The sequence below is a fragment of the Castor canadensis genome, chromosome 8 (genome assembly GCF_047511655.1).
Source record: "Castor canadensis chromosome 8, mCasCan1.hap1v2, whole genome shotgun sequence".
NCBI classification, from domain to species: Eukaryota; Metazoa; Chordata; class Mammalia; order Rodentia; family Castoridae; genus Castor; species Castor canadensis.
The window spans coordinates 142,619,436-142,647,169 of NC_133393.1; the positions used below are offsets into that span (position 1 = coordinate 142,619,436).

Genomic DNA, 27,734 nt, shown 5'->3' on the forward strand with positions numbered 1-27,734 from the left:
ATCACTTAAAAAGCACCCAAACTCAGGCATATTTTCAGTCCAAATGTAAGGAAATATGCTAATGGAATTAAAAGCATAAATGCAAACACTTTGGGCACCGCCTATGCCATCAATTTCAAATGCACTGGAATTGGGACTGTCCTTTTAGCCGCAGAGGACAGACGGTGCCTGCTGAGGGTTTCTACACCAAGCTCGTTGAATTGAAACCCCAGACACATTTGCCTGTCTTGAGGCTCCAGCATACTGCAGCTGCCATCTCCTCCAGAGAAAGGGACTAGCTGTTCTGCAAAACGTTGGGATGCAATTGTGGACAGACTTTCTTTGAGCAGAGCCATCCACACTTATGATTCACCCATGAACTTTTAACTCAGAGCAGATGAGGTTCAAGCTTAGTCTTTAGAGGGAAAAAAATGTATTGGTAGTAGTCCCTCCTCTGGCTTGCAAGTGGGCTGAGGTGAGACAGATGTCAGCTGAGGCTGTCCCTGGAGTGGCCTCGCTGGTTACTGTTCTTAATGAAGTAGATGGCAGCAGTGGCTTTGTTACAGGATCTGACATGTAAATCCTCTTCCCATGTTGCTGGCAAGTGCCACAAGCACTTGCTTCCAGTAATGTTGTATTGAGTTTGGGTCCTGGAATCAATTTAGGAAGTGTAGAGAACGCTGAAGGTTCCAGCTGAACTGGTCTCGTGCTTGCTTTTGCTGTGGCCAGTCATGAAAGGTCACCCTGCGTGAAGCCACTTAACTTTTCCGAGTTCCTATTTTCTTACCTTTAAACCCAAATAAAAATCCCTCACCAAATGATCCTAGGGATAAAATGGGAGAGTGCTAATGAGAGTATTATTTGAAAATGTAACGTGCTCTACCAGTAGAAGAAATCACCACTACCTAAAATCGGTCTCACGCTGTCCCACCTCCTCTATTTCCTTACCATGCTTTGTTTTTATGGCATTCATCACTACCCTGACTATCCCCCATGTATGTTTATGTGCGTGGGGATGTGTATATGTACACACACATGTATTTACCAAACAGTCTGTTGGTTTAGGTTTGTCAGGTTGAGAAAAAACAACATAAATATATTATAAATGTCATATGGAATATACGTGACATAAAATATTATAATTAGCTGCTTTGTTTTGTCTGTCTGCTTCTCTAGGGTGAAGTGCCACAAGGACTTTCTTGTTTATTAGGCACCCCCAACACCCAGAACAGTGCCTGTCCCCTAATAAACCTTCAGATATTTGTTAAAGGTTAAATGATTTATATACTTTCCAGGGACCAGTGAGTCATTTGTACACATGTAAACTTGTCTAACCCTCATGAGAGACATAGGAAATTGGTACCCTATCCCTTTCCCATCAGCCACTTGTCTAGTGGTGATGAACTGGCCAAGGTACAAATGGAATCTGGCTGTATTTTCAGTCACTGTGAAGAGCTGCTTTCAAAGTCTAACTTCCTGCTCCCCCATCACAGGACATCGGAGGGAAATTTCACAGCCTGCTTCCCATGGGCAGCCAACACATCAGACTTGGATAGTTAAAACTCATTCTCAGCTATTAAAAAGTACAGTTCTGTCCAATTTAAAACTTCAGTCTCCCATCAAAGTCAGAATTTCTCCATGTGGCCCAGAATTTGTTCTGGGAAATAGGAGTGCAGGTAACTCTTTTTTCTGTCCTTTTCTGACTCCTCCAGGGTTGGGAGCTGGAGACGGTGGAGGAGGAGTGGTTAAAGAAAGGGCATGAGAATTGTTTGACCAGCTAGGTCTCTTTGTGGGCTCTCCAAACTGTCAGTATCCTCTGCTGTGACTGTCACCCATATGCTAGGGACAGAGTCCCATCAGGCTTTGGGGAGCCCTTGTGGATCGCTATCCACATTGGCTGAGGGATGTCCTCTCTAGCTGGACTCTTGCCACTCCTGCACAGGCTGCTCTGGCCCTCTGGTGACTGGGGAGTCACCCTGAAACTCTGCTCCTGTGCTGGAGGATTGGGCCAGCTCACTGCACATCTAGTTTTGCTAAACTCTAGTTCTGAGAGGTGCTAGGAGGAGCCCCAGTAAGTGTAACTGATATATGAAATGCGCTGTCCTCAGTGAGGGGATAACAGAAAATAACTTTGCTTTGTTCTAAGTTTGGCTATGGCTAAACTGCCTTCCCCAATCCTGATGGTTCTGTAGCACACTTGATAGTATTTCAGCTATTGATTATAAGAACAAGCATTTTCTCAAAAACATAGACCCTCTTTTGGATTTTAAAAGTTCAGTCCAGTCTTCTTATTTTAAAACCACAATCTCACATCTACCTCAAAACTCCTCCCTTGCCTTGGCTGGGGTCTTCCCAATGTGGTATGAGACCTGCACCAAGGAAGGGTCTGTTCTGCTCTCCTGACCTGCTCTCCTGCCACTGGCCCTTCTAGGAGTATCAGGTTGAGGAAAAATACTTCTAAAACATAACTAGAATTCTCTCACAAAGCAGCAAAGTAAATGTTTAGAGAACAACAGAACTATAAATAGAAACAGATACAGGTATTAGGAAGCAGAATTGACATGCACATGACATCACACACAGCTAAATTGTCTATTATTTATTATTTAACTAATTTATTTATTTCTTTTGGGCAGTACTGGAATTTGAACACAGGGCCTTGAGCTTGCTAGGCAGGCCCTCTACCACTTGAACTCCTACCACGCCACCAAGCACTTTTTGCTTTAATTTGTGTTTCAGATAGGGTCTCACACTTTTGCCCAGACCAGCCTTGGACCATGATCCTCTTACCTTCACCTCCTGTGTGGCTGGATTACAAGTGTGTGCCACCATGCCCACATCAAAATCTCATTTATTAATAGGCACTCCTGTTTGACAGATGGCAGAAGTGCCTAGCTCTGTCCAATTTAGAATGCAGCATTGAGAGTTCTCATAAAATTAAATGGCAAACTTTTACATAGGGTCTTTTGTGTATTGGGCACTATTATAAGTACCTTTGCCTATGACAACCTCATCTAATCCTCCAAAAACTTCTATGAAGTAAGTACGGGTATTATTCCCATTTTGTGGGTACATAAATGAGAAGTTAGGTAATTTTTCCCAAGGTCACATAGCCAATAAGTGGTAGAGTTCTGGTGTGAACCTGGGGAGTCTACCTCCACATTCCATGTCCTTTATACAGAACAAGTTATTTGGGGACTAGGATTTTTGCAAACACATATCCTTTTGACAACCACAATTACCTAGTGATCTCCTAAGCTGATGGGATTTGAGAAAGAAACCTCAGCCTCTCTGTACCTCAGGTGTCAAGTGCACTGGTCATTTCAGTTGAGAAACGCCCCCTCAAATCTTCCCAGCTGGGGTATTCTACACTCCTGCCTGTATTTCTCCTTCTGCTTCCTCCTTCAGCAGTTGGGCTCACCCATTTAATCAATATTCACTTATCTGGTGTCCATCGTGGGCCTGGCCCTGTGCTAGGAGGTGGGATACAGAGTGAAGAGGTCTGCCATCAAGGTGGTGGTCCTGCAGAAGGGACATAAGACACATGAGTAACTATAAAAGAAGAAGGCAAATGAGCTTCCTGAATCATGACAGCACAGGCTGGAGAGACACAGTAAAGAAGCTCACGACAGGCATGTTGTCACAACACCCAGCTTTTTTCTATTGCGATGGGGTCTTACAAACATTTTTAAATGGCCGGGCTTAGAACTGTGATCCTTCTGATCTCAGCCTCCCATGTAGCTTGGGATAACAGGCACTGAGCCCAGCTGATAGCTTATTTTGTTGTTCTTGTTACTGAATAACAACTTGTCGGAATTTACCACAATGTTTCTGTCCATTCCAAGTTCTGAGAATGCAAATAAAGCATCTTATAAGCATACGTTTGCAGGTTTTTGTGTGGACTCAAGTTTCAACTCTTTTGGGTAAAGAACAGCAACTGCTGAATTGCACAGTAAGAGTTTTTCTAAGAAACTGCCAAACTGTCTTCCAAAGTGGCTGTGCTATCCGATAAGTAACAAAGAGTCTTTTGTTTCTCATTCCTGCTGTGTTTGGTGGCATCAGCATTCCAGGTTTGGGCCATTCAAGTAGGTACGTAGTGACATGTTGGGGCTAGGATGTTGCTCGGTGGCACAGCGCTTGCCTAGCATGCTCGAGGCCCTGGGTTCGATCCCAGCACCAAAAAAGACAAAAAAAAAAAAAAACAAGAAAGAAAAAGACGTAGTGACATGTTATTGTAGCTTTAATGTACATCCCCTGATGACATATAATATGGACCACCTTTTCATGTGTTTATTTGCCATCTGTGTATCTTCTTTGATGAGGTCTCTGTTCAGGTCTTTGGCCCATTTTTAAATTAAGTTGTTTGTTTTTTTACCTTGGAATTTTAGTTCTTTACATATTTTGGATAATAGTCCTTTATCAGATTTGTCTTTTGCAATTTTTTTCCCCAGTCTGGCTTGTCTCAATCTCTTGAGACTGTCTTTCACAGAGCAGACGGATTTAAGTTTAATGAAGTCTCGCTTATTAATCTTTTCTTTCATGGACTGTACTTGGGTGTTCTGTCTTACAACATCATCACAGGCAAGGTCATTTAGGTTTTCTCCTATATCATCTGATAGGAGTGTTATAGTTTTTCATTTTACATCCAGGGCTACAGGCTATTTGATTTTTGTAAGATTCGTGTCTAGTTTCTTTTTTTTTGCACGTGAATGTCCAAATATTCCAGCACTATTTGTTGCAAAGACTGTCTTTACTCCATTGTCTTGTCTTCACTCCTTTGCCAAGCATCAGATGACCATATTTACTTTGGTCTACTTCTGGGCTCTCTGTTTTGTTTTGTTGATTTGTCTAATTTTTTTCAATAATGTCTTCATTATTGTAGATTTTTTGGTAGTACTGGGGCTAGACAAACATTCTACCACTTAAGCCGCACCTCCAGCCTCAGATTTTCTACATAGACAGTCATGACATCTGTGAACAAAGACATTTTTATATCTTCCTTCCTAATCTATATAATTTTATTTCCTTTTCTGGTCTTATTTTATTACTAGCACTTCCAGTATGACGTTAAAAAGGAGTGGTGAGAGAGGAAATCCTTGCCTTGCCCCTGATCTTAGTGGGAAAACTTTGAATTTTTCACCATTAAGCAAAGTATGCCATTAGCTGAAGGCTTTTGGTCAAGAATCTTTATAAAGTTGAGGAAGGAAGTTCCCTTCTATTTCTAATTTGCAAAGATTTCTTTTTAAAAAGCCATGAATGAGTGTTGGAGTTTGTCAAATGCTTTTTTTTTATATCTACTGATGTAATCATGTAGTTTTTCTTTTTCAGTTTGTTGATCTGATGATTATATTAATTGATTTTCAAATGTAAAACAAGCTTTGCATACCTGGGACAATTCTCACTTGATCATGGTGCATAATTCCTTTTACACATTGTTGGATTCAATGTGCTAATATTCTCTTGAGGATTTTTGTATATATGTTCATGAGAGATATTAATTAGTAGTTTTCTGGTTTTGACATTAAGGTACTGTTGGCCTCATAAAGAGTTGAGAAGTATATTTATGCTTCTCTTCTTTGAAAAAGATTGTAGAGAATTTGTAGAGAATAGTTTCTTTATTAAATGTTTGGAAGTCCAAGTAAGAATGCAAGTTTCTGATGTGTAATTCTTTGCCCTGGTGCTTTCTGTTTTGGAAGGTTATTAATTAGTGATTCAATTTCTTTAATAGATATAGATCTATTCTGATTATCTATTTTTTCTTGTGTGAGTTTTTGACAAATAATGCCTTTCAAGAAATTGCTCCATTTCGTCCAGGCTATCAAACGTGTGGGTGCAATGTCCACAACATTCCCTCAGGTTGATGTCTGTAGGCTCTGTAGTAATGTCCTTCCTTTTGTTTTTGATATTAGTAATTGTGTCTTCTTTCTTTTTTTCTTATTCTGGCTAGACACTTACTGATTTTATTAATCTTTTCAATAATCCAGCTTTTGGTTTCATTGATTTTCTTTGTTTTCTGTTTTCAATTCAATTGGTCTCTGCTCTAATTCTTATTATCCCTCTTTTTCCCAGCTTATTTTGAATTTAATTTTCCCTTTTTTAGTTATCTAAGATGGAAACTTAAATTATTGATTTTAGATCTTTCTTCTTTTCCAATAAATGCATTCAGTGCTATAAAATTTCCTCTGAGCACTGTTTTTGATGCATTCCACAAATTCTGATGTTATGCTTTCATTTTCATTTGGTTAAAAATATTTAAATTTTTCTCTTAAGTTGTATTCTTTGTCCTTTATCTTATTTCAGTGTATGTTGTTTTATTTCCATGTATCCTGGTATTTTCTAGTCATGTTTTTGTTATTGACTTATAGTTTAGCTCTGTTTTGACCTAAGAACAGAAATTGTAGGATTTCTATTCTTTTAAATTTATTAAGTTGTGGTTTATGGCCTAGAATGTAGTCTTTCTTAGTGGATGGTTTATATGATTTTGAGAAGAATGTGTATTATGCTGTTGTTGAGGAAAATATTCCATAAGTATCAATTGTATCTAATGGTATCCTTACTGATTTTCTGCTTAGTGGATTTGTAAGTTTTTGATGGAGGGGTGTATGATAGTGGATCCACCAATTTCTCCTAGAAATTCTACTAGTTTTTGCCTTATTTAGTTTGATCTGTAGTTAAGCACAAGTGTACTAAGGAGTGTTATGTCTTCTTGGAGAATTGACCCTTTTATCATTACGTAATGCCTCTTTGTATAGCCAATAACTTTCCTTGATTTAAAGTCTGCTCTGTCTAAAATTAATATAGCCACTGTTGCTTCTTTTGAGTGTTCACGTGGTATTTTCTTCTCCACTCATTTACTTATTATTTATTTATATCTTTATAGACAACATATAATTGGATCTTGGCTTTTGATGCACTCCAGCAATCTCTGTCCTAATTGAACCCTAGTACCACTGATGTTCAAAATGATTATTGATACAGTTAGATCAATAGTAACCATTATTTATTACTATTTTCTATTTGTTTCTCTTGTTCTTTGCTCCTATTTTTGTCTTCCATTCTTTTTCTACACTTTTGGGTTTTATTGGGCATTTTATGTGATTCCATTTTCTCTTTTTACAAAAACTATTTTTGTAGTGGTTGCCTTAGAATTTGCAATATGCATTCACAATTAATTCCAACCCACTTTCAAATAACACTCTACCACTTGACAAGTAATGTGAGTACTTTTTAATAACCCTAATTCCTTCTTCCCTCTCTCTTGTATTAATTTCATTTATGTCTTAGCCTACTAAACATGTGTATAATTAAATATATAATTGCTGTTATAATTTGGAGAAACCATCATCTATTCAAACAATTAAAAGCAAGAACATTTAAATTTACCTTCACTTATTCCTTTTCTTGATGTTTTCCTTTCTTTACATAGGTAAGAGTTTCTGACTTGTATCAATTCCTATCTCTGAGGAATTTCTTGTGAGACAAGTCTACTGGAAACAAATTCCCACAATTTTTATTTGTCTGGGAAGGTCTTTGTTTCTCCTTCACTTTTACTCTTTTTTTTGGCAGTACTAGGGTTTGAACTCAGGGCCTCATTCTTTTTAGGCAGGCGCTGTATCATGTAAGTCACTCCACCAGCACTCTCCTTCACTTTTGAAGGATAATTTTTGCAGTTTACAGAAATCTAGGCTGGTGATTTTTTCCCCTTGCAGTACTTTAACTACTTCATTCCATTTCCTCTCTACTTTCATGAATTCCAAGGACAATTATGATATAATTCTTATCTTTGCTCCTCTATAGGTAACGTATTTTTCCCACTATTTTTTTTTCAGGAGATGTTTCTTTGCCTTTGATTTTCTATAGTTTGAAAATGATATACCTAGGCACAGGTTTGTGTTTTTTTCTTTCTGCTTTCTTTTTTTGTTTGTTTGTTTGTTTGTTTGTTTGTTTTTGTTTTTGTTTTAATATCTATCCTGATTAGTATTCTCTAAGCTTGCTGGATCTGTGGTTTGGCATCTGACATTAATTTGGGGGAAATTCTTCTCAAATACTCCTTCAAATATTTCTTTTGTTCCTGTATCTCTGTTTTCTCCCTCTAATATTCCTCTTATGCATATTTACATCTTTTGTAGTTGCCCCATAGTACTTAGATCTTCTGTTCCATTTTTTTCAGTCTTTGTTTTTTCAGTTTTCAAAGTTTCTATTCACATATCCTCAAGCTGAGAGATAATTTCATCAGTTGTGTCAGTCACCTACTGAGGCGATTAAAGACATTCTTCACTTTGGTTATGGTGCTTTTTATCTTTAGCATTTCTCTCTAAATGCACTGTCTTAGAATTTTCATCTCTCTGCTTACATTGCTCTTCTCTTGCATACTGTCCACTTATGTGTCTATTAGGGCCCTTAGTAAATTAATAGAGTTGTTTTAATCATCACACTATCCCTGCTGTGTCTAGTTGTAATGCTTATACTGTCTCTTCAAATTCTCTTTTATGTCTTTTAGTCTGCCTTGTAAATTTTTCTTCCTCTGTGGACATAATGTAGCAGGTGAAAGGAATTACTATAAATAGACCTTTGGAATTGTGATGATAAGGTGTGGGGTAAGAAGCATTCTCTAGCCACATGACTAGGTCTCAGTCTTTTAGTGAGTCTGCCTCTGGGCTGTGAACTTCACAAGTGTTTCTCAATCCTCCAGGACAAGACGGCTAGAGTAGGCAAGAGTTTGGTGGCTAGAGTCTCCACCAAACTCATCCACATAGAAGGCTAGAGTTGACTGGAGTTGGGTACTTCTCTTCTCCCCAAGTCAATTAGTCTCTGATAAAACTCCAACAAGTTAGATTCTAGTTAACCAGTTTCTCCTGAGGAGCAGGCCATGTTAAGAAGAGCAGAGTATGCTGGTATATTTCAAAATGGTGCTTTTTCATCTATGGCCTGCTGGAAGCATGAGGGTATTTTTTTCTCTGATATTTACTGTGGTAACCTGGTGGAGCTTCTAGAGGTATAATTCATAATATTATGTGAGTTATTATTGTGTAGACCCTTATGGCTTATGACTGGGTCCACCTGAAGTTATTTCTAATTCTCAGACTTGTCTACCCTGAATCTCCAGCAACTCTGAGTTGGTTGGTTCTGGTGGGGGTTTCCATTCACAAGTCTCTGCTCCACTGAGCTGTGACTCCCTATATTCAACTGCTCTTCAATCTTGAGGTCAGTGATTTGCCCTGCATCCTTCCCTTTCTAAGGGATCCAAGAAGAATTGTTGATTTTTCAGTTTGTTCAATTTTTACTTGCTGTTAGGACAGAATGGCTGACTTCCAAACTTCTTACATACAGAACCAGAAACCAAAAGTAGAGATTCTGTTTTGATTCCCATTTAAACATGAGCTAGCTGACTCCAGAAACAGTATTGTTGATACCATGTTTCTGGTCAGTGTAAAAGAATGAAACACTGGAGTCTTTTCCATAAAGTAAATCCTGGACGGAAATCTGAAGGTGTATGAGTTAGGAATTGTTGGGGTGCTGTGGGTGAAAGATGCCCCTCCCCCACTCCTAAACAGTGACTTAATAGATCAGTGGTTTAAGTCCAGGAGAAGATAACCCACCTCTGTTGGGACTACTCTATAAAAGCAGGCTCCTTCTCTCCTTATGCTCTGCCATCCTCAGCAGTTAGCTTCTGATTTCTTATCCCCTCATGGTTTAAAATGACTGCCAGACTCCAAAGGCCATATTTCAGGAAAGAAGTAGAAAAAAAGAGGGTAAGGAGTGCAAGTTCCTTTCCAGGAACTTGCCAGAGTCCAGTTCAGTGATCTTCCTTTATCTCTTTTTGGCTGCCCCTGGCCATCTGGGAGGAAAGAAAATGTAGTCCATTGTCTCCAAGAATTTAAAAAGAAAAATCATAATGGTTAGAAAGAGAAAGGGACAGGCAACTAGCCATTTTTATCCACATAAGGGCATTTCAGATATCCATGTCTCCTTTTATATGTCATAACTATGAAATGGAACCCTGGATCCTGAAGGAGTATAGTCACACAGACGGCTCTTGTTTACAGTGGGGTAACATCCAGACAAACCCATAGTGAGCTAAAAATACTGTATGCCAAAAATGCATTTTGATATACCTAACCTACCTTAAACATGCCCAGAACACTTTTATTAGCCTGCAATTGGCAGTTATCATCTAACACGAAGCTGATTTTAAAATAAAGTGCTGAATGTCTCTTGTAATGTATTGATTACCTGCATCCAAAACCTTCTGTCTACATGGTACATGTGTTTACCCTCATGATCATGTGGCTGACAGGGAGCTGCCACTCACTTGCTACCATTCTCAACATCAGAAGATAATACCATGTATCATACATCTAGTGATCAAAATTCAAAACTCAAGGGATCAAAATTCAAAATTTGAAGTACAATTTCTATTGAACATATATCACTTTGTACCTTTATGTAAAAGAATTGTCAGTTGAACCATTGTAAATGGGGGAACCATCTGTACTCTCAGAACCCATGGGAAGTAACATAGGTGGTTCAATGTGACCACTTAAGGCAGTGTTAGGATAACATGATTTATGGTCCACAAGTTGTTGAACTTCTCAGGAAAAGGCAGATTTAGGGACAGTCACTAGATAGTTATGACATGAATAAATGAAAAGGACATTTAGCTCCACAAATATAACTACTCTGAAGGCTTGTTGATGCCTCAAATTCCTCAATTCCATTCAAGACTATAAAAATGCAACCAAAACAGAACAGAATAATTCATTAATAGTTGCCAGTTACTAAAACCTCTGTATGTATGAGTTTAATGCATTAAAGAAACTTAGACATTTGTTGGTACAATCCCCTCACTTTCCAGATGAAGAAACTAAGACCGAAGAGGGAGTGAATAATTTTCCCAAGTTCATGAATTCAGTAGTAGGATAGGGCCCCTGAAAATGATGATCCATGATGGCAGGATGGGTGGTGGAGAGACATCAGTAAGAGGCAAGGGGACTTAAAGGAAGCTGGGTAACAGGTGTACTGTATTTTGTATGAATTTATTTATAGCTTACCTTTTTCCAATAAGGACTGGAAGTCATTAGCACATTGGGCGGTGGGTGGCTCTTTGTTGAATATTTGAATCCTACCTCCTTACTGACCATCCTTGAGCAATGGAGAGAAAACCAAGTGTGTTTGGGAACCTGGTTTTCAGCAGCTGGGACAAACATGAAGATAATAAGATTCCTCTTGTTTCACAGAATGGCCCTGCTTCTTGAGAGCCCTCCACTTCACCTACTCCTAACTCCTGCTCTGCCCTGGGGGACAGGGGATGTTTGTGTACCTGTGGAGTGACACAGCAGCTCATGAGGGTGTTCTGAAAGTGTCTTTAGAATCCTTCAGTGATGACCTCTTTTCAGTTTTCAAGGGAGAAAATTAATGATGCAGGTAGAATTTCTTTCAATTTTAAATGCTTAGCATATGTTTTTCTTAACCTTTAGAAGTCACTGTGGAGTGTCCACATCAGAATATCTGATTTCATACCAGATTACATTTTTTAAGGCATAGTGGAGTATAAAAATTATAAAGTCAAATTGTTTAGATTTAAATCTCAGCTCCATCACTTACTGCTGCTTCTGCCCAGTTTCTTAATAGCTCTGGACTCCTGTTTCCTTGTCTATAAAATATAATAATGATAGCAACCAGCTGGAGAACCATGGGTGTAAAAACTGTGAAAGCATTCCTTAGCACAGTTCCTGATAAATATAAACACTCAGTGCCTGTTAGTTACAATTACGACTTCAGTTTATTATAGCCATATTTCATGACTTTGATACATCATGTTTTAATATATCACCACTAACATATCAATGCGCCAACCCTTCTAGGTGCTCTTCCTTGAGAACAATTTTAAGAACAATGGTTCTAAAAATGGCCTACCATCACCACCAGCACCCTCTCATGACTGTCTACAGAATCATTCCATTTTTGACTTAACCTGCATCTTATGTAACCCGCCTCATTCTAGCTAAATCAGTCTGCAATGACTGTCATTTCTTATGCACGTGTGACACATTATCCAGTCAGCCTAAGGAAAATACTGGATCCACCAAGGGATTTTTTTAGACTTCTTGCAGTTGGGTTCACTGTTACCTTTCTAGCCCTGGGAGTTGTCACAGAATCATGCATTCATCCATACATGTGATCTGAAATTCTACTTCTGTTTCACTGCACTAAGTAAGAATTTCTTGTAGAAATTATGAAGCTTCTCTTGTGGAATTTTCTACAGAAACAGCCACATTTTTCCTCTTCAATCCCCCATACCTGATACCCAGGAAGTGGTACCAAAAAAAAAAAAGTTAACTGGATAGAGATGTATCAATAAAGCAAATTTCTCTGGTAAACGTTCACTGCAAGATGGAAGTGCTGAGGTTCAGTGTGTTTGAAGTCCTCATTCTTTACACTAGGCTTCCTTGTTGTTTCTCCTCTGAAAAGGAGGCTAGGTTTATTTGCAAAAAAGAAAGTGAATATCCACTTCTGGGCTTAAATTTGTAACAATTAGATCCCTTCCAGTCAACTTCTCTCCCAAATCATGTGTCTTTTAAAAAAATATTCCTTAAGTATAAGAAGCCACAAGATCATCACAATACATGGTTATAAGGAACTTGTTATGGTATTAAATTTCTAACTCCATTTTTCCCCACACACAATTGACCCCTGAACTAAGGCACACAGCTCTCATTTTAAAACTGTTTTCAGCATACTTGATTCATTATATACACAATGAACTTGTCATATTGTATTATTCTGTCTCAATGCATTTTCTTTGTGTGTGTATGTGTGTGATAGTACTAAGGTTTGAACTCAGGGCTAGGCATGTGCTCTACCACTTGAGCCACACCCTCAGTCCTTTTTGCTTTAGTTATTTTTCAGATAGGGTCTTGCTCTTTTTGCAAAACCAGCTTTGACTGTGATTCTCTTGCCTATTCCTCCTGAGTTCCTGGGATTACAGGTGTGAGCTACCATGCCTGGCCATGGAATTTCTTTTAGATTACTTCTTGTTGCTGGTAAATCTTTGCCTAATGAGGGTAAATCAAACTGATGGAAATAATCAAAATCCTGATGACTAAGTTTGGAAATGAAGGTGATTAAGACCATACCATGTGGGACAAAAGCAAAGCCTGTCTGTAGAGTAACGGGACTGAGTGGCTTTCACATGTGGCTCCAGAGGTGTCTTTGAGGTGATGCCAAGAGAGGACATATGGGGAGTTCATGTACAACTGGTGGACATCCTGTGGGCTTCTGGCTGGGTGTGTCAGCCAAAGTAAAGGGGAGGAGGACCAGTGGAACCAGATTCCTGCTTCTTCCACTGGCCAGTGTCTGTGGATCCATGTGGCCTCAAATCATCATAGATGCCAGTGCTCAGCTGTGAAATGGGGCAGGGCCACACCCCGCTCCGGGCTTTTTAAGATCAACTTTAATCCTGAGCGTTACATACCTTAGTTAGTGTGTGGTGTCTGGTGATGCTCGTGGATATCTGTTCCTCTTTTCACTCTCCTTTCCTCATCTTCCAGGAGGGCCACTGTGTGGATATATCATTTAAGGGACACTTCCCCACAACTCATGTTTCTTTAAAAACTTGCACCTACAAAATGATGTGTGGGTATCCAGCATGCTGGGTTTCCTTCAAGCCCAAGCATGTTGATAAGCAATCTCACACCACCTAAAAGAATTCCAGCAGCTCCAAAGAGCTTCCAGGCTTCCCACCCCCAGCCCCCCAAGCTCCCAGCACTGTCTGCCCAGGCTGAAAGAGAGAAGGGTGGGATTCCCTAGTAATTAATAGGAGAATTTGGAAGGCTGGGATGTCGCGGAATGTTAGATCAGTAGCTAGAACAGCATGTGGTGTTCTTTAGGCAGGCTTCATTGAATCCATACAAAAAAAGAAAGAGGGGCTGCCTGCCCGTCTGCTCATTTATCAAACAGCGAAGCTCAACTTTCACGGCTCCACAAAAGTGTTTTACTGTTTGCTGAGTCTTGCTCTAGAAATTAAAAGCTGAACAGCCTTCGCAGGGCTGAACCGACCCTGCATTTTTGAGACTCAAAAACTAAATTGTGCTAGGCTTTCAGAATCAGGGACCAGTTGATTATTTTGGTGAAAGGAGAGGAGAATAATTTGTAATTTGCAGCCCATAAGAAACACTTAAAAAAAAAAAAAAAAGAAAAAGAAAACCCTTCCCACAGGGTTTTGTTGCGGCTGTGAGGAGGAGGTGCTATGTGCACCAGCCCTTTCTTTGCTCTGAGTGGGAAAAGTCTTGACCTCCATTGGAGCAAAATGTAATGTGATGTAGCTGGGCTTCCTCCCATCCCCCACTCAGACTCTTACCAAACGGCCCCTCCCCTCATTTCCTTATTTAAAATTGCCTTTTTCTCTCTTTTCCAAGGAGGAGGAGGATTTGGCCATCAAATATTTTTAGGTAAAAGAATTTTCACAACCAGAAGTAATTTTTTTTTTTTGTATTACTGGGGTTAGAACTCAGGGCTTTGAGCCTGCTAGGAAGGTGCTCTACCACTTGAGTCATGCCTCCAGTTCTGGAACCAAATGTTCTAACTGCATAAGTACATTGCTTAAGAAAGTGTCTTGGGCCACAAAAGCTTGAAAACTGGGTTGATTGAGGATCTTCTGAAAATCCTGCAAAGGATGAAAGTGTAAGAGGGTGAATTCTGTGAGTGAAGAGAATGGGCTGGAAAGGATGGGCTAGAGGAAGAGGAGATGATGGGGGAGGCACAGCTGGGTGTTAGCAGAAGAGAACCCCTTGCTCCAGTCCCACCCCAGCAGCTGAGTGCTCTTGTCTCCCCTCAGCCATCCCAGCCTCCTAGGTTCAGCTCTTGCCTTGCTCCTTGCCCTATTCCGGATGAAGCCACTGGAGACAAGTTCCAAGATACCTAGTGTCCAACACCTCTAAGACAAGTCCCAGAGTACCTAGTGTCTAGCACCCTGAGACAAGCCTGAGGGTACTTAATGTCCAGTACCTCTGAGACAAGCCGCAAGGTACCCAGTGTCCGTACCTTGAGGCAAGCCTTAGGGTACCTCATTTCCAGCCCCTCTAACCCTGCTATGACCTGTGAGACAAGCTGAGCATCATTTTTATAGATGAAGAAACTTGATACACAAGTGGACAAAAGAGCAAAAGGTCTTTTTTTGGCTTTTCCACTTAGCACATTTTTTTAAAGTGCAAATGGACTTGCATACTTTATGAAAAGCAATTTAATGGTGTATTTTAAGAACATTGTAGTGTTTTTCCCATTTGACCAAGGAGCTTTACATTTGGGAAACTATTATAAGGCAAAAAATAAATAAAATCAACCATAAAAATGATTACACACAAAGGTATTGTTTATAGCGTTATTTATATTCACGGAGTGTTGGGACCACATCAAACCCAATCACAGAGGAATGATTCATTCTTTCTTCCATTTGTTGACTCATTGAGTTAATGTACTCAGCCACATTTTCTCCTGCCTGGACTATTGTTGCAGTAGCCTGCTGCCTGGTCTCCCTGCTTCCACCCATGCCCCTACAGTCAATTCTCCACCCAGCAGCCACTGATCCTTTTGAAAGGTAAGTCAGCTCTCATTCCCACTCCCTTCTCCCTTAAAGCCCCTTTAAAGTTGGCCCATCTCATCCAGTAAAAGCTGAAGTGCTTACAAACATCTATAAGGCCACACGTGAGCCTTGCCCCTCGGATCTCTCCTAGTCTCCTGACCTCATCTCTAACACTCATTTGCATCTCCCTCTGCTCCAGTCACATTGGCCCTCTTGTTCTTCCTGAAATAACTCAAACCAGCTGTTACTCCAGGGCCTTTGCACGGGGTGTTCCCAATTCTTGCACCTCTCCTCCCCCAGATAACAACAGAGTTCATTCCCTCACTTTCTTAGGTCACCAATCAAATGCCAACATTATCATGGAGCCCTGAAAACTCTAAACAAAATAATACCCCCTCCTCCACATCCCCAATTCCCCAATGTAAGTCAGGGAAAAGTTGCTGATGTAAGATAGTGACTTTTTCATTCAATTTTTCACATTTCTTAGACAGTGGCCGTTTCTTTTTTGCCCAGTGTCATATCCCTCAGGGCCTCACAAATGTCCAGCTGATAGTAGGAGCTCAATAAGTGTTAGCAGAATCTAAGCCATATACCATTCTTCAACCTGTTGTGGTTATTGAGGCTGTGGTTTCAGGATACATGAGGAAGAGTAGAAGGAAATGGGGCTGGACACCCAGTTTGTGGAGAGTCTTAGAGGCCTAGGCTATAACTTTAGAGCTGAGTAGACCATTGACTGTAAAGCTTCTGTGAGGAGCAAGGGATGTAGCCCAGAGGTAGTCACTTGCCTGGCATGTGCAAGGCCTGGGTTCAAGCCCCTTCCCCCCAAAAAAGATTCTATGGAGGCAGGGGGTTGGGAGAACATTGGTCAAGGACACAAGATTTTACTTACAAAGAGAGTAAGTTCGAGGGATCTGTTGTATGGCATGACTATAGTCAATAATAATGTATTCTTGAAGACTGCCGAGAGAGTACATTTTTAGTGTCCTCACCACAAAAAAACAAAAAAAGTGAAGCAATGCATATGTTAATTAGCTCAATTTAGCCATCTCATGTTTTATACATATTTTAAAACATTGCAGACCACAAATATATGCAACTTTTATTTGCCAATTTAAAAACAAATTAATTACTTAAGAAGATTCTACAGAGCGTGTAGCCATGGCTACTAATCAATTGCTGCAGGGAAGATTTCTGGGAGGAAACAAGGTATGAGCTGAGATTTGAAGGATGAGTGGACACAGGGGAGACAAAGGGCACAGACAGAATGTGCCAGACAATTAGGACAGACTATAAGAAAGTCCGAAGTGAAAGACCACAGTGACTTCATGAAACCTTGGAGAAGTTCCATGTGGCTAGAGCATGAGCACTGGGGGAGGTGAGCTGGAATGAAGGCAGGGCCCATCAGGTAGGATCTAGGGATAGGGAGTGAGCCTTGTCTAGAGGCTTCATGGAAAAGTGGTCACCATGGGGCATGAATAGAAACAGGACAATGAGGAGATCACTGCAGTCATCTAGGTGTAGGATCACAGTCCTGGGCTGGTAGAGATGGGCAGATGAAGGTAGAATCGGAGTATATTTAAAATAGAGGAAGGAAGGAATTTGGACACAGGTTGGAAGTCACAGGGACAGTCATGGCTTGGAGAAGAAGAGTTCTGACCTGGTCAGGGAATCAGGAAAGACTCATGGAAGAGTGGCCTCCATGCTGGGGTGGACATTGAAGACACACCGGTGAGGAGGGAGAGAAGGCCACAGGTAGAGGGTGCAGAAGCATGGACCTGGGAAGCATTCAGAGAACCGTGCAACCCCAAACAGTCTGATTTGAGAGGAACTGGGGTTTTTGTAAGGAAATTTAGAGAGAAAAGATGAAGCAGGGGGTGGAGTTGGAGCTTCTGGTGAAAGGTTTCTGCCTTGGAGGAATGTCAGAAGCCTCTGAGAGGACAGGCAAAATCTTCCTGGTGTGTGTGTGTGTGTGTGTGTGTGTGTGTGTGTGTGTGGTGCTTGTGATTGAATCCAGGGCTGAACACATGCTAGGCAAGTGTTATTCCACTAAATTACACCACTAATCTTAACAGAATGACTTTTGCTTAGTACTGTTATGAAGCAGAAGTATTTAATTGCCAGACCTCCATGTTTCTGGACGTGAGTGGATTCTATCTAGGAGAAGACACTGGGCTGCCTGCTGATTTCACCGTCCCCTTGACTGTTTCCCACTTTCTGTAGTCTGTTAGGAATAGGGAACGATGTATCCTGTACACAACAGCAGCCACAAGAGCTTTGCCAAGAGGGTCAGAGTGAGGCGAGCAGAAGAGAAATCTTCATTGAAAAGTAGATGGGAACAATCATTTCATTCCTTAAATATACTTAATAAGGGAATGCAGGATTGTGACATAAAAGAAATGAAGGGTGCAGCAAAAGGAAGGAGTGAAGGGTTGGGAGACACTTTCCTTCATCCACAATAATATTGTGGTAGAGTGGCAGGTCAGACTGGGAGCATTGGAATCACAGATCTGCATATTGTGAGCTGTCTGGCTTCATGAGAGTTGGCTTGGCCTTTCTAACTCAGTCTATTTGCCTGTACAGAGGGAATAGCAATGGACCCTGGTACTGGATGGTTGTGACTACCGGAGATAATACATGGGAAGTGATTGGCACAACGCTTGAGCCAGAACTGGGAATGGGTGAGCCTGTGGCCAAAGCCAGGGTGCTTAGCCTCTGTATGCTACTCAACACACTAGGGAATCAGAAGCAAGGACACCTAAGGCTTCATGGGAAGGTCACAGGGAAAGTGGGAAAAAAGAGCGGATTCCTCAAGGGTGGGCTTGGCAGTCTGGACAGAGGGAATGGCATTATCATGGTAGGACCATCATGAACTTGGAGTTCGAACTGTAGACCACCTGGGAAGGGCTGGATTTGAGCCTGGAGATCTAAATGGAAATGGATCCGAGGACCTCAAGCATCAGCCTGAGAAACCTGGATTTGTATCCGAAGTAGTGTTTCCAACAAGGAAGTGAAATGATCACTTTTGCTTTTAGACAGGTCCTGCTGGTGAGGATCTGGGGATCAGGGGTCAGGAGGAGGCGTCTGTAGTCTTGGGGGAGAGATTCTGTGGCTGGGGAAGTAGTGAGGGCAGAGTAGGGGTGCAGAGAAGCAGCTGGGCTCAGGAGGACTCTGGAAGGTAAAATCAACAGGATGCAGAGTTGAGAAGGTTAGCAAGAGAGGAGTCAGGGAGGACTCACCTGTTCTGTTTTGGGTGACTTGGCGGAAGGAGTCACTCGCTAGTCACAAAGCTGGTAAGGGTGCCTGCCTTACTGATGCATGTTGTTCAAGAAAGCTAAGTAAAAACTGCCATCAGTGGATGGCATCATAGGTTAAATGGGTCAGTGAATTCCCAAACCCCATTCATGAGGGTGCAGAGAATTACAAACACACTGATCGTATGACTTATTGACTCAAAGAGGAAGGACAAATGGCTGCAGAAGGTCTGTCCCCATTTCTCAGTGGCTCCTTGGCAGATCTGCAGACCACAGCCCACAGCCCTGGTCCCTTTATGAAGGGCAGGCATCAGGGTTGGCCAGTTTACTTTGCAGATGTTGTGTGGGATACCATTTGAATAAACACTTAGCAGTGTTTCAGAACTCAGCCAGTCTTCTAAATCAAGTGATGACAAGTCTTAGCAACTAAACAAAGCAATGCTGCTGCCTTTTGTTATCTATAAATTATATGTAAGGACTAGGAATGATTTACTTTCTAAAGAGAAAAGAGAAAAACCAGCAGTGCAACATTCTGGTAGATTTTTGGTGCTTCTTTCAAGGTTATCTTGAACTTCCTTTGTCAATTAGCAATGTTTCTAATAAGAAAATCCTTTTCTATTTGCATGAAGAGATTATTTAGTACACAAATATTACATAAAACCCTTTCTGTTCTACCCACAACCCTACTACCCTAACAAATATCCATTTTCGTGTTCTCTATCCGTTCCTGTATTTAATCAAACGTAATTTATAAGCATAGCGTGAACATAGTTTATTGTCTGCTATTTCACTGACTATGTCACAGGCGTGCTCATGCCACGACCTCGTTCTTGTTACCGTCATGAGTTCTACTGAGGATACCGCTGTCATGTATTGGGCCAGGGTCCTACCGTCAGACATCTGTGTTGTTTTTATTCTTTCCCTCGCATCAGTAGCCCCACAGTTGCCTTTCTTCTTAGATGATTTCCTTTAAATTGATAGATCAAAAAGTATGAGTGTTTTGTGGCTCTTGATGTCTATTGTAAAAATACTTTGGGGAAGGGTGTACTAATAAGTCTTTAGCAATCTGAGTATGCAGTTTCACTGTGGGTTTGACAGCATGGGACAGTACTATTTTCTAAATGTCTGCTAATGTCAGAGGGCTCAATATGATACACCTCTGTTGTGCCCATTTGCATGGGAGAAATTCCCCGAACTAGAAGTAGGAAAAGCTCTGTTTTTCCCTTCCTAAGCAACTTGTAGCACTTACCTTACTGGTACTGGGACTCCTGTAAGTTTATTATATTACCTCCTTTGCTTGGATGGCTAAGAAATTCAGAACCAAATCATAGCTCACTTTTAACCATTGTGAAGAAGCCCTGGTTCCGTTTTTATGCTTTTCTTGTCTGTATTTCTTTTTGGTCTGTACTGGTATATCGCTACCTCTTCTGTTATAGAGACCTGCTTCAGAGCCTGGCTCTGCAGCTGGTCATGTGATGAATCTGGAAGCTTGGCCACAGGTCAATACAAACCCAAGGTGAAGAGGTCACTGAACCTTAGTGCGGGCTTTGACTGCACAACCGAGCAAAGCATCTAAAGAGTACTGTCATCGACCCAGTCTTTGAAACTGACTTTTACTTAGGTCATAATAATTTCAGAGAGCTGAAGACGAAGTGAGAAGCCTGGGTCCTCTCTTTATAGGGGATAAAATTAGAGAAATTGGGATGCGTGGCCTACAAAGTGACACATAATTTGGAGAATTATTGAATTGGGTTGGGTTGTTCAATTTTAAAAGAGCTTTCTACTTCCAAAAGTGCCTTTGTGGTGTGATTGCATTGGGTTGTCTACACATCCTGTGAGGTACGCCTTTTCTCACCATTTTCAGATGAGGCAATGCTGCCATCCACACTGAAGACAGTCGGCTCCCTAACAGGTCCAAATCAACAATCTTCCTGCTGCTATTCATTCCAGGTTCTTGACTTCTTTTTAATTCATCCTCTTCTTCCTATCCTACTGAAACTGACGCCAGTTTACTTGAGGCCACCATCACTTGTCCCTCTCCCAGTTAGGGGAGGACTACCTAACCCTCTAAGTCCTCAGACATCCCTGGAAGAAGCTAAGGCAAGAGACATTAAAGAGTATGTACAAGTTCAAACAACAAACAGGGTCACAGAACCTTTAAGTCAATCAATGAGAGCACTGGTGTGGATGAAAGAGGGTGTGAATGGATCCAGAGATTGAGCCCATCTCTAGAGAAAGCCCTTGGGCTCCTGCTCCACCAGTGGGAAATCCACCCAGCATGCATTTTCAGGAAGGGCAGTGTGCAGGCTCATATTCTCTGACCCTGTGCGTCTCCACAGTGCTGAGCTAAGAAAGAGGGTCTGGAAGAATTTGTTTAGGCTTAAAAAAGAAAGTCCCTGGCGGCCAGGCATAGTGGTGCACACCTGTAATCTCAGTACTATGTGGGGAGTGCTGTAAGTTCAAGACCAGCCTATACTCCATAGCAGTTTTTATTTTATTGTGGTGCTGGGGCTTGAACTCAGGGCCTACACCTTGAGCCACTCCACCAGCCCTTTTTGTGTTCAGTATTTTTGAGATAGGGTCTCTTGAACTACTCGCCTGGACTGGCTTCAAACTACAATCCTCCTTATCTCTGCCTCCTGAGTAGCTAGGATTATAGGCATGAGCCACTGGTGCCCAGCAAGACCCTGTTTCAAAAATAAACAAATTAACAAACACAACAACAACAAGGGGAAAACCCCTGGAATTAAAAGGAAGCTAGTCATCAGAATAGTCAGTGGTAATAATGAGTACTGTTTATTGAGTGCTTACTAAATGCCAAGCTCTATGGCCAATTATTTACATTTATTTGCCTTTTCAAATTCCACAAGGATTCTCTAAGGTAGAGGTAACCCTCCCATTTTGCAGATGGGAAAGCTGAGTCAGCTGAGTGTGAACTAACTTGTTGCCCAAGGGCCCCACCTAACAAATGGCTGAGTTTGCATCTAATTCAAAATTCTCATACACAAACCCTGCACTCAAACATCATCTCAGTAACACCCAGGAAAGAGGCCTTGGTGTGCTCCCACCTCAGGAGATGGTCTCTCCATAAGTCTTTGTGGCTGTCCTGGGCTATGGCAGTCACCACTCTCTCCTCTGCAGACAGGTAAGGGACACTCCCCTGCAGGAGAGTTCATTCAGTCAGTGATGTAGGTGAAACTCTTCCCATGTGTCAAGTCCCACGCAAGATCTTTGCTCTCTTGTACCTTGCATTCAAGTCGTAGGAGACACAAACCAAGCATTTCAGGTGGGGTTAAGTGAAAAATCCTAAAACAAGGACCAGGTGATGGCGAGGGACTACTGGGGCTGTATGACCTTGGCTGGTTCAAGGACGCTTCTGGACAGGGGACCTTGCCCCAAAGCCAGATCGACTTAAGAGAATGGTTCAATCTTGTGAGATCTGGGTGACATTTCATTCCTGTGGTGTGATCCGTGGGAGGGAAGGCCAGGAGATACACAGGGCCTGGTCATGGAGGCTGAGGGTGGATTTGGTTCTGTGTGTGATGGAAGGCACTTGGAGGGTCTAAGTAAGCAGGGAGTGGCACCTTCTGGACCAGCAGGTGTTCCTTAGGCTGTGCATTAAGAGGAGTGAAGTGCCGAGCAGCCAAGTGAGGGTCTCAGCCCCACCACCATCCTGTTGGCCTCCCAGCATCAACTGTTTTCTGCAGGGTCCCCACAGACTTGGAGCAAGTCAGAGCAATAAGGACCTTTGTTGTTCTCCCTTCTTAGGATCGCTGTTTATAACACTCAGTCACAGCACCCCAATGTCTCCCACTGGGTAACTGATTCTTGTGTTGACTTACAGATCATAAGGCAGCAGTTTCCTCAGCTGACCACCAGAAGACTCGGGACGCGAGGACAGTCAAAGTAAGCACTGGGCAGCCATGTGACCTGTGCGGTGTGGGTCTCCAGGCCTTGAGACAGGCTAAACCCAGGCCACTCATCCTGAATTCTGTTCGCAGGTCTGTGCCTAGAGGGAACAAGGAGGAGGTTTATAACTGCTGGGACCCCTCTCTCAGGACCCTTGCAACATAGACCTTCCAAAAGCCTGGGGCCTATGGCCCAGCTGCTTGATGGAATATGATTTTTGTGCCACCCTGCCCTCAGATGTTTTTGGTAAAATAGTCTAGGCATCATTTCAAGGACTGCCTTGAGGCTTCTTGGGCCATCTGAGAGCAAACTCTGCTCTGATAATATTCAGTAGGCCAGAGAAGTAAATGGGTACTAATTTCTGCACAGGAGATGGGCAGGAAGGACCAGCTTCTCCGTGATATGCAGGGTACACTGTCTCCCCTTCATCATGCCCTCAGCCAACCAACCAATGTTTACTTCACACTTTCTGTGAGTCAAGATAGAAGTCCTGAGAACATTTTGGTGGGTAAGACAGACAAGATAAATAGAATCAGATCTCCAACACAAGCATTGCAGTAGAAATAACAAAAGGGGGGTGGAGCCTGGGAAGTGATCTTTAAGGAAGATCTGAGATGGAGTGAAGGCTATGTGGACACCTGTCTCCCAGCTGTACATCAGAGAAAAAGGGACCTCTGATGATTCTGCTTAGGCTTCACTAAAATCTGGATTTATAGGACTTGCCCGAAGGATGTTTCAAATGTTGTTGAATGTTAATAGGTGTCCCATGAAAAAAAGGAGGTGGCCAGGTAGGTTTGGTCAGCCCTGAGTTAAACAGCTTCCTTTACTGTAAAACTTCTAAAAAGCTTTATTATGCTAATGTACATGGTGGGTCCACTAGAGGGTGCCTTATTATCCAGCATTTCTAAACCTTTTGAACATGTTGATCGTGGCAGCACATAGGGAGTTAGAAAACACTGAAACTTTTTTTTTTAACCCCCATATAGAACTTAGAAGCCTTGTCTCTAAGGACATTTCAGAAGTGCTCATACTGTCACCTTGAGCGGCACTTCTGACCCCCAAGGACTCATGTCAGCCCCGCACCGCACATTTTTATTTTCCTAGGGTGGGTTCAAGTTTGGGAAAGAAAATGGATGATCAAACTGAGAAATCCCTTTTTGAGTAAAATTCTGAAAAATAATGAGACTTTTTTTTGTGTGTGGTTCAGAAGCTCTTGGAACAAATTCCAAAGAGACTTCCAGAAAAATGTTTGAACCAAGGACATTGTGGAATAAATTCTTAATAATTTCCCAAGGTGACAAAGTAGAGGTAAGAAACCTCATATATAAAGAGAAATTCCAGTATTTGTTTTAGAAAGAGGTTTCAACCTTGGTAAGCTCACAGAGTGCAAAAGCCAGAGTCTTCCCTCCTTGTTTGCTTGTGAGCACAAGGTAGGTGATTCCAAAAGTTGATTGAGCAGATGATGGATGGATGGAAGGATGTTGAATGAGTACCAGTGAGTTGGTTTTGTCCAGCTCATGGTCTCTGAAGAATCACTGATTCTAACACACTGTTGCTACTTTCTGAGAAGAGGAGGAATTAGTATAGAGAAATAATAAAGTTGAAGAATGAAGATGGTAAAAATAAAACAGAAAGATTTCCCTACGTGAACTTGGAGAAAGATCCCTTCTGTCTGCATGTGAGAGCCTGGTTTTGTTTGTTTGCTGTTGTGTTTTCTTTAGCCTTCAGGGTGGCAAACTGGGCAATGTCCTTTTTAAAAGTTCTGTGTAATCATTTGTCTTGTATCCACTCCAGAGGATCCTCTGAGGTTGTTAACTCCTTCAGCCAACCAAAAGGCAGTAAGAAGCTCTAGTGTCCCTTAACCTGGTGGAGAAACTCCCTCAGCAAATTTACCTTGACAGAAGAAATGTTGGGGATGGCTAGTGAAGAGTGTTGACATGCCCTGCAGAAAGGAAATAGGAAAACTAAGAAGGAACCAGGGCAATAGCTTTACTGTAATTGCCAATTTTAGCAACATGAACTGAATAATCAAGAAGTGGTCTGGTTTGAATATATTAGGACTATCTTAAAAAAACCTTTTTTTGGTACTGGAGTTTGAACTCAGGGCCTTGAGCTTGCTAGGAAGATGCCCTACCACATAAGCCATGCCTCCAGTCCTATTATGACTATGTTGACCTTAAGAAATTATAAAGGGGAACTTTTTCAAGTTAGGTTGGTATGCCATAACTGTCTTCCCACTGGAATGGCACCCCTGGAGCCGCTGGAACCAGCCCCTCCCCCCACCAAGAACTGCTCTTCAGATGGAAAGGCAGTTATATGACAGTTGGGAAGTAGAAGGCCCAGACGGCAGATATAGCTCAACACAAAGAACTTTCTGATAACTGTTGTCAGCTGAAAATGAACTGGACTGCCTTCGGAGGGCCTGAGTTCTTCATCCCAGGAGGCATTCAGGTGGAGGCGAGCTGCCCACTGAGCAGAAATTTCACAGAATGGTATTAGCAATGAGGAGGGTTGGTGAGAGGGAAAAATATATGTGCCTATTTCTTCCCTCCCTGGGAAAGCCTTTTCTGAGACTCAGATGCTTCCTCGCTTGCATTTTCTTGTGACCATCATGACATAGCCATGGGTAGAGAAAAGGAATAAATATATCGTGCAGAGTTTTTGAAAGCGAGGACCATGAATTATTCTAGTTAGTATTGCCACCAGACTGTGAAAATCGGAATCTTGGGGTTGGGACAGGAAGGCTGGACTCTGTTCTGCAGGTGATTCTTATTGGTAGTAAAGCTTGAGAATCACTGGCTTTGGTGGTTAAAAGCAGGTTAGAGGTTCAAATCCTGCCTCTACTACTTACTCACTGGGTGATGTTGGGTGTGTTACTTAAATTCTCTGAACCCTAGTTTCCTTGTCTATAAAATGGAGGTAACAATTATTCCCAGTCTCATGGAGACTTTGCGAGTTTCAGTAAAATAATGTGTCAAGCAAGCCCTTATCACTACAGATTTCAAACCGATGTGCTTCCTGATTACCTGGGATGCTGACTCTTGAGCCACACTCTCAGAAGTTCTAAATCAGTAGGTCCCAGGAAGGGGACTAGGAATCTGTGTTTGTTAAGGTCCTTAAGTGATTCTTATGCCCATCAAAGTTTATGACACTACCATAGCTGTGTTTTCTGTCAGTATAGCACAGTGGCTTTGTAGTCAAACCTGTGGTCAAGAACCTGTTCTTACCTCAAATTGCTTTATGACCTTGAGCAAATTACTTTCTTGCCTCTACTTTCTCATCTTTAGAAAGACTGTAATAATCCCTGTTTCATAAGGTTATTTTACAAATGAATGTAGGCCACTTTGCAAAGTGCTCAACAGATTGCAGCAAAGATCCAAACAGAATGCAACTTCCATCCCTCTGTCGTCCTAATTGAAAGCATTGCTATTGTTAAGCTCGATTTTGAGTTAGTAAAAAGTTCTGGTCTTTGTTTGACATTCATTGTCAAATGAAGCACTGAATTTATCTTTTTAAAAATAATGGTTTTATGAGCCTAGCATGTATTGCTTTTGGTTGGTGGTGCAGTTAGCAGTCATAAACACACCCTGCCGCTTCGGTGCCCATGGAGGGGGACGCTAAGTGCTGTACTCCAGGATCACATTTGGTAGATACAAGAGATAAAGTACAATGGAAAATTTTTTTATTCCCTCTCTGCAAAGGATTTGACTTGACATTTTCTGTAGGAGGCAATTTTAGTTATTTTTACTTAACCTGATTGATGGCTGGCAACATGAAACTTTGGTTTAATTCTAGACAAGAGATACCAATCCTTATAGAAGAGTTAACACTTCCAGCTCCAGGTAGGAGGTGTCCAGCCATTCTTGGGAAACCCCACCTAATAATGATCCATGTGGGCCCTCCTCTTTCTCTCTCTCTCCCTCTCTCTCTCTCCTCTCTTTCTGTGGCCTAGGTACCATTACTACGGCATAGCAGTGAAGGAAAGCTCCCAGTATTATGATGTGATGTATTCCAAGAAAGGAGCTGCCTGGGTGAGTGAGACGGGCAAGAAAGAAGTGAACAAGCAGACAGTGGCCTATTCACCCCGGTCCAAACTTGGAACGTTGCTGCCAGAGTTTCCAAATGTCAAAGACCTAAATTTGCCAGCCAGTCTGCCTGAGGAGAAGGTAACCTGCCCAAAGTGATTACTGGGGTGTGGGTAGCTTCTCTCTCTCTCTCTCTCTCTCTCTCTCTCTCTCTCTCTCTTTCTGCCGATCATACACTTTTATTGCAAAACAGTTACTTTATAAAAAGATGTAGTTAGTACTAATGAACTAGTATAGTAGTTGGGACAAATACACCATACTAGTATGTTTACAATAATGGCAATTGGGTGTGAAGTATATGGGAACTTCCTGTATATTGTCTTTACAAATTTTCTGTAAATCCAAACTATTCTAAAATATAAAAGTTTACTCTAGCCACCTCAATCCTATCTATCTACTTGTCTACTTACCTACCTACTATCTACCTTCTGTCTGTTGGCCTTCCTCATACCTGTCCTATGATGTAGCACTCTTGTTTCACAAGAGTGAATCCTCTGGATTGCTTTCACACAGAATAAGGTTCATTTTCCCCTGTGTTGCAGGGAATTTGGTGAAATCACAGTCCCACAGACAAAGAAGATTCTTATAAGTGGGGTGAATCAGGTGGTTTTGATCACAGGGAATTTGGAGCAAGTGAGGAGAAATCCAAGCCTGGGGAGTCTTCCCTTGGCGTACCACATCTCTAGTGCAGTGCCCTAACATGCATCCAGCTTCCACTAAGCCAGAGTATCACACCAGGAAGTGGGGTGCAGTGGAGAGTGATCACGAGTCCTATTTTCAGGAAGCTGATAGCCAAGTGGGGAGGTGATGCTTGTATAAGCAAATTTAAGAGAATAAAAATTATGTGTGTATATTCTGAAGAATGAAGAAGATGGACTTGTATCTGTAAAGGATGATTAAATTTAAGAACTAGATTTTTTTCCTCAAATT

The 27,734-nt window shown here is 41.6% G+C and overlaps 1 protein-coding gene across 3 annotated transcripts in view; it reads left to right on the forward strand.

The window, feature by feature from the left end:
* The window catches only part of Rfx4 (regulatory factor X4), a 169,171-nt gene that overhangs the window by 69,148 nt on the left and 72,289 nt on the right, over positions 1-27,734 (forward strand). For 2 of the 3 annotated variants that reach the window (XM_020180893.2, XM_074084297.1), the window contains exons 5-6: positions 22,655-22,716; positions 26,672-26,885. In XM_020180893.2, the coding sequence (XP_020036482.1) occupies positions 22,655-22,716; positions 26,672-26,885 (276 nt within the window). Of the gene's footprint in view, positions 1-22,654; positions 22,717-23,989; positions 25,212-26,671; positions 26,886-27,734 lie in introns of those variants that run through there. The other variant, XM_020180895.2, reaches the window with a different exon arrangement.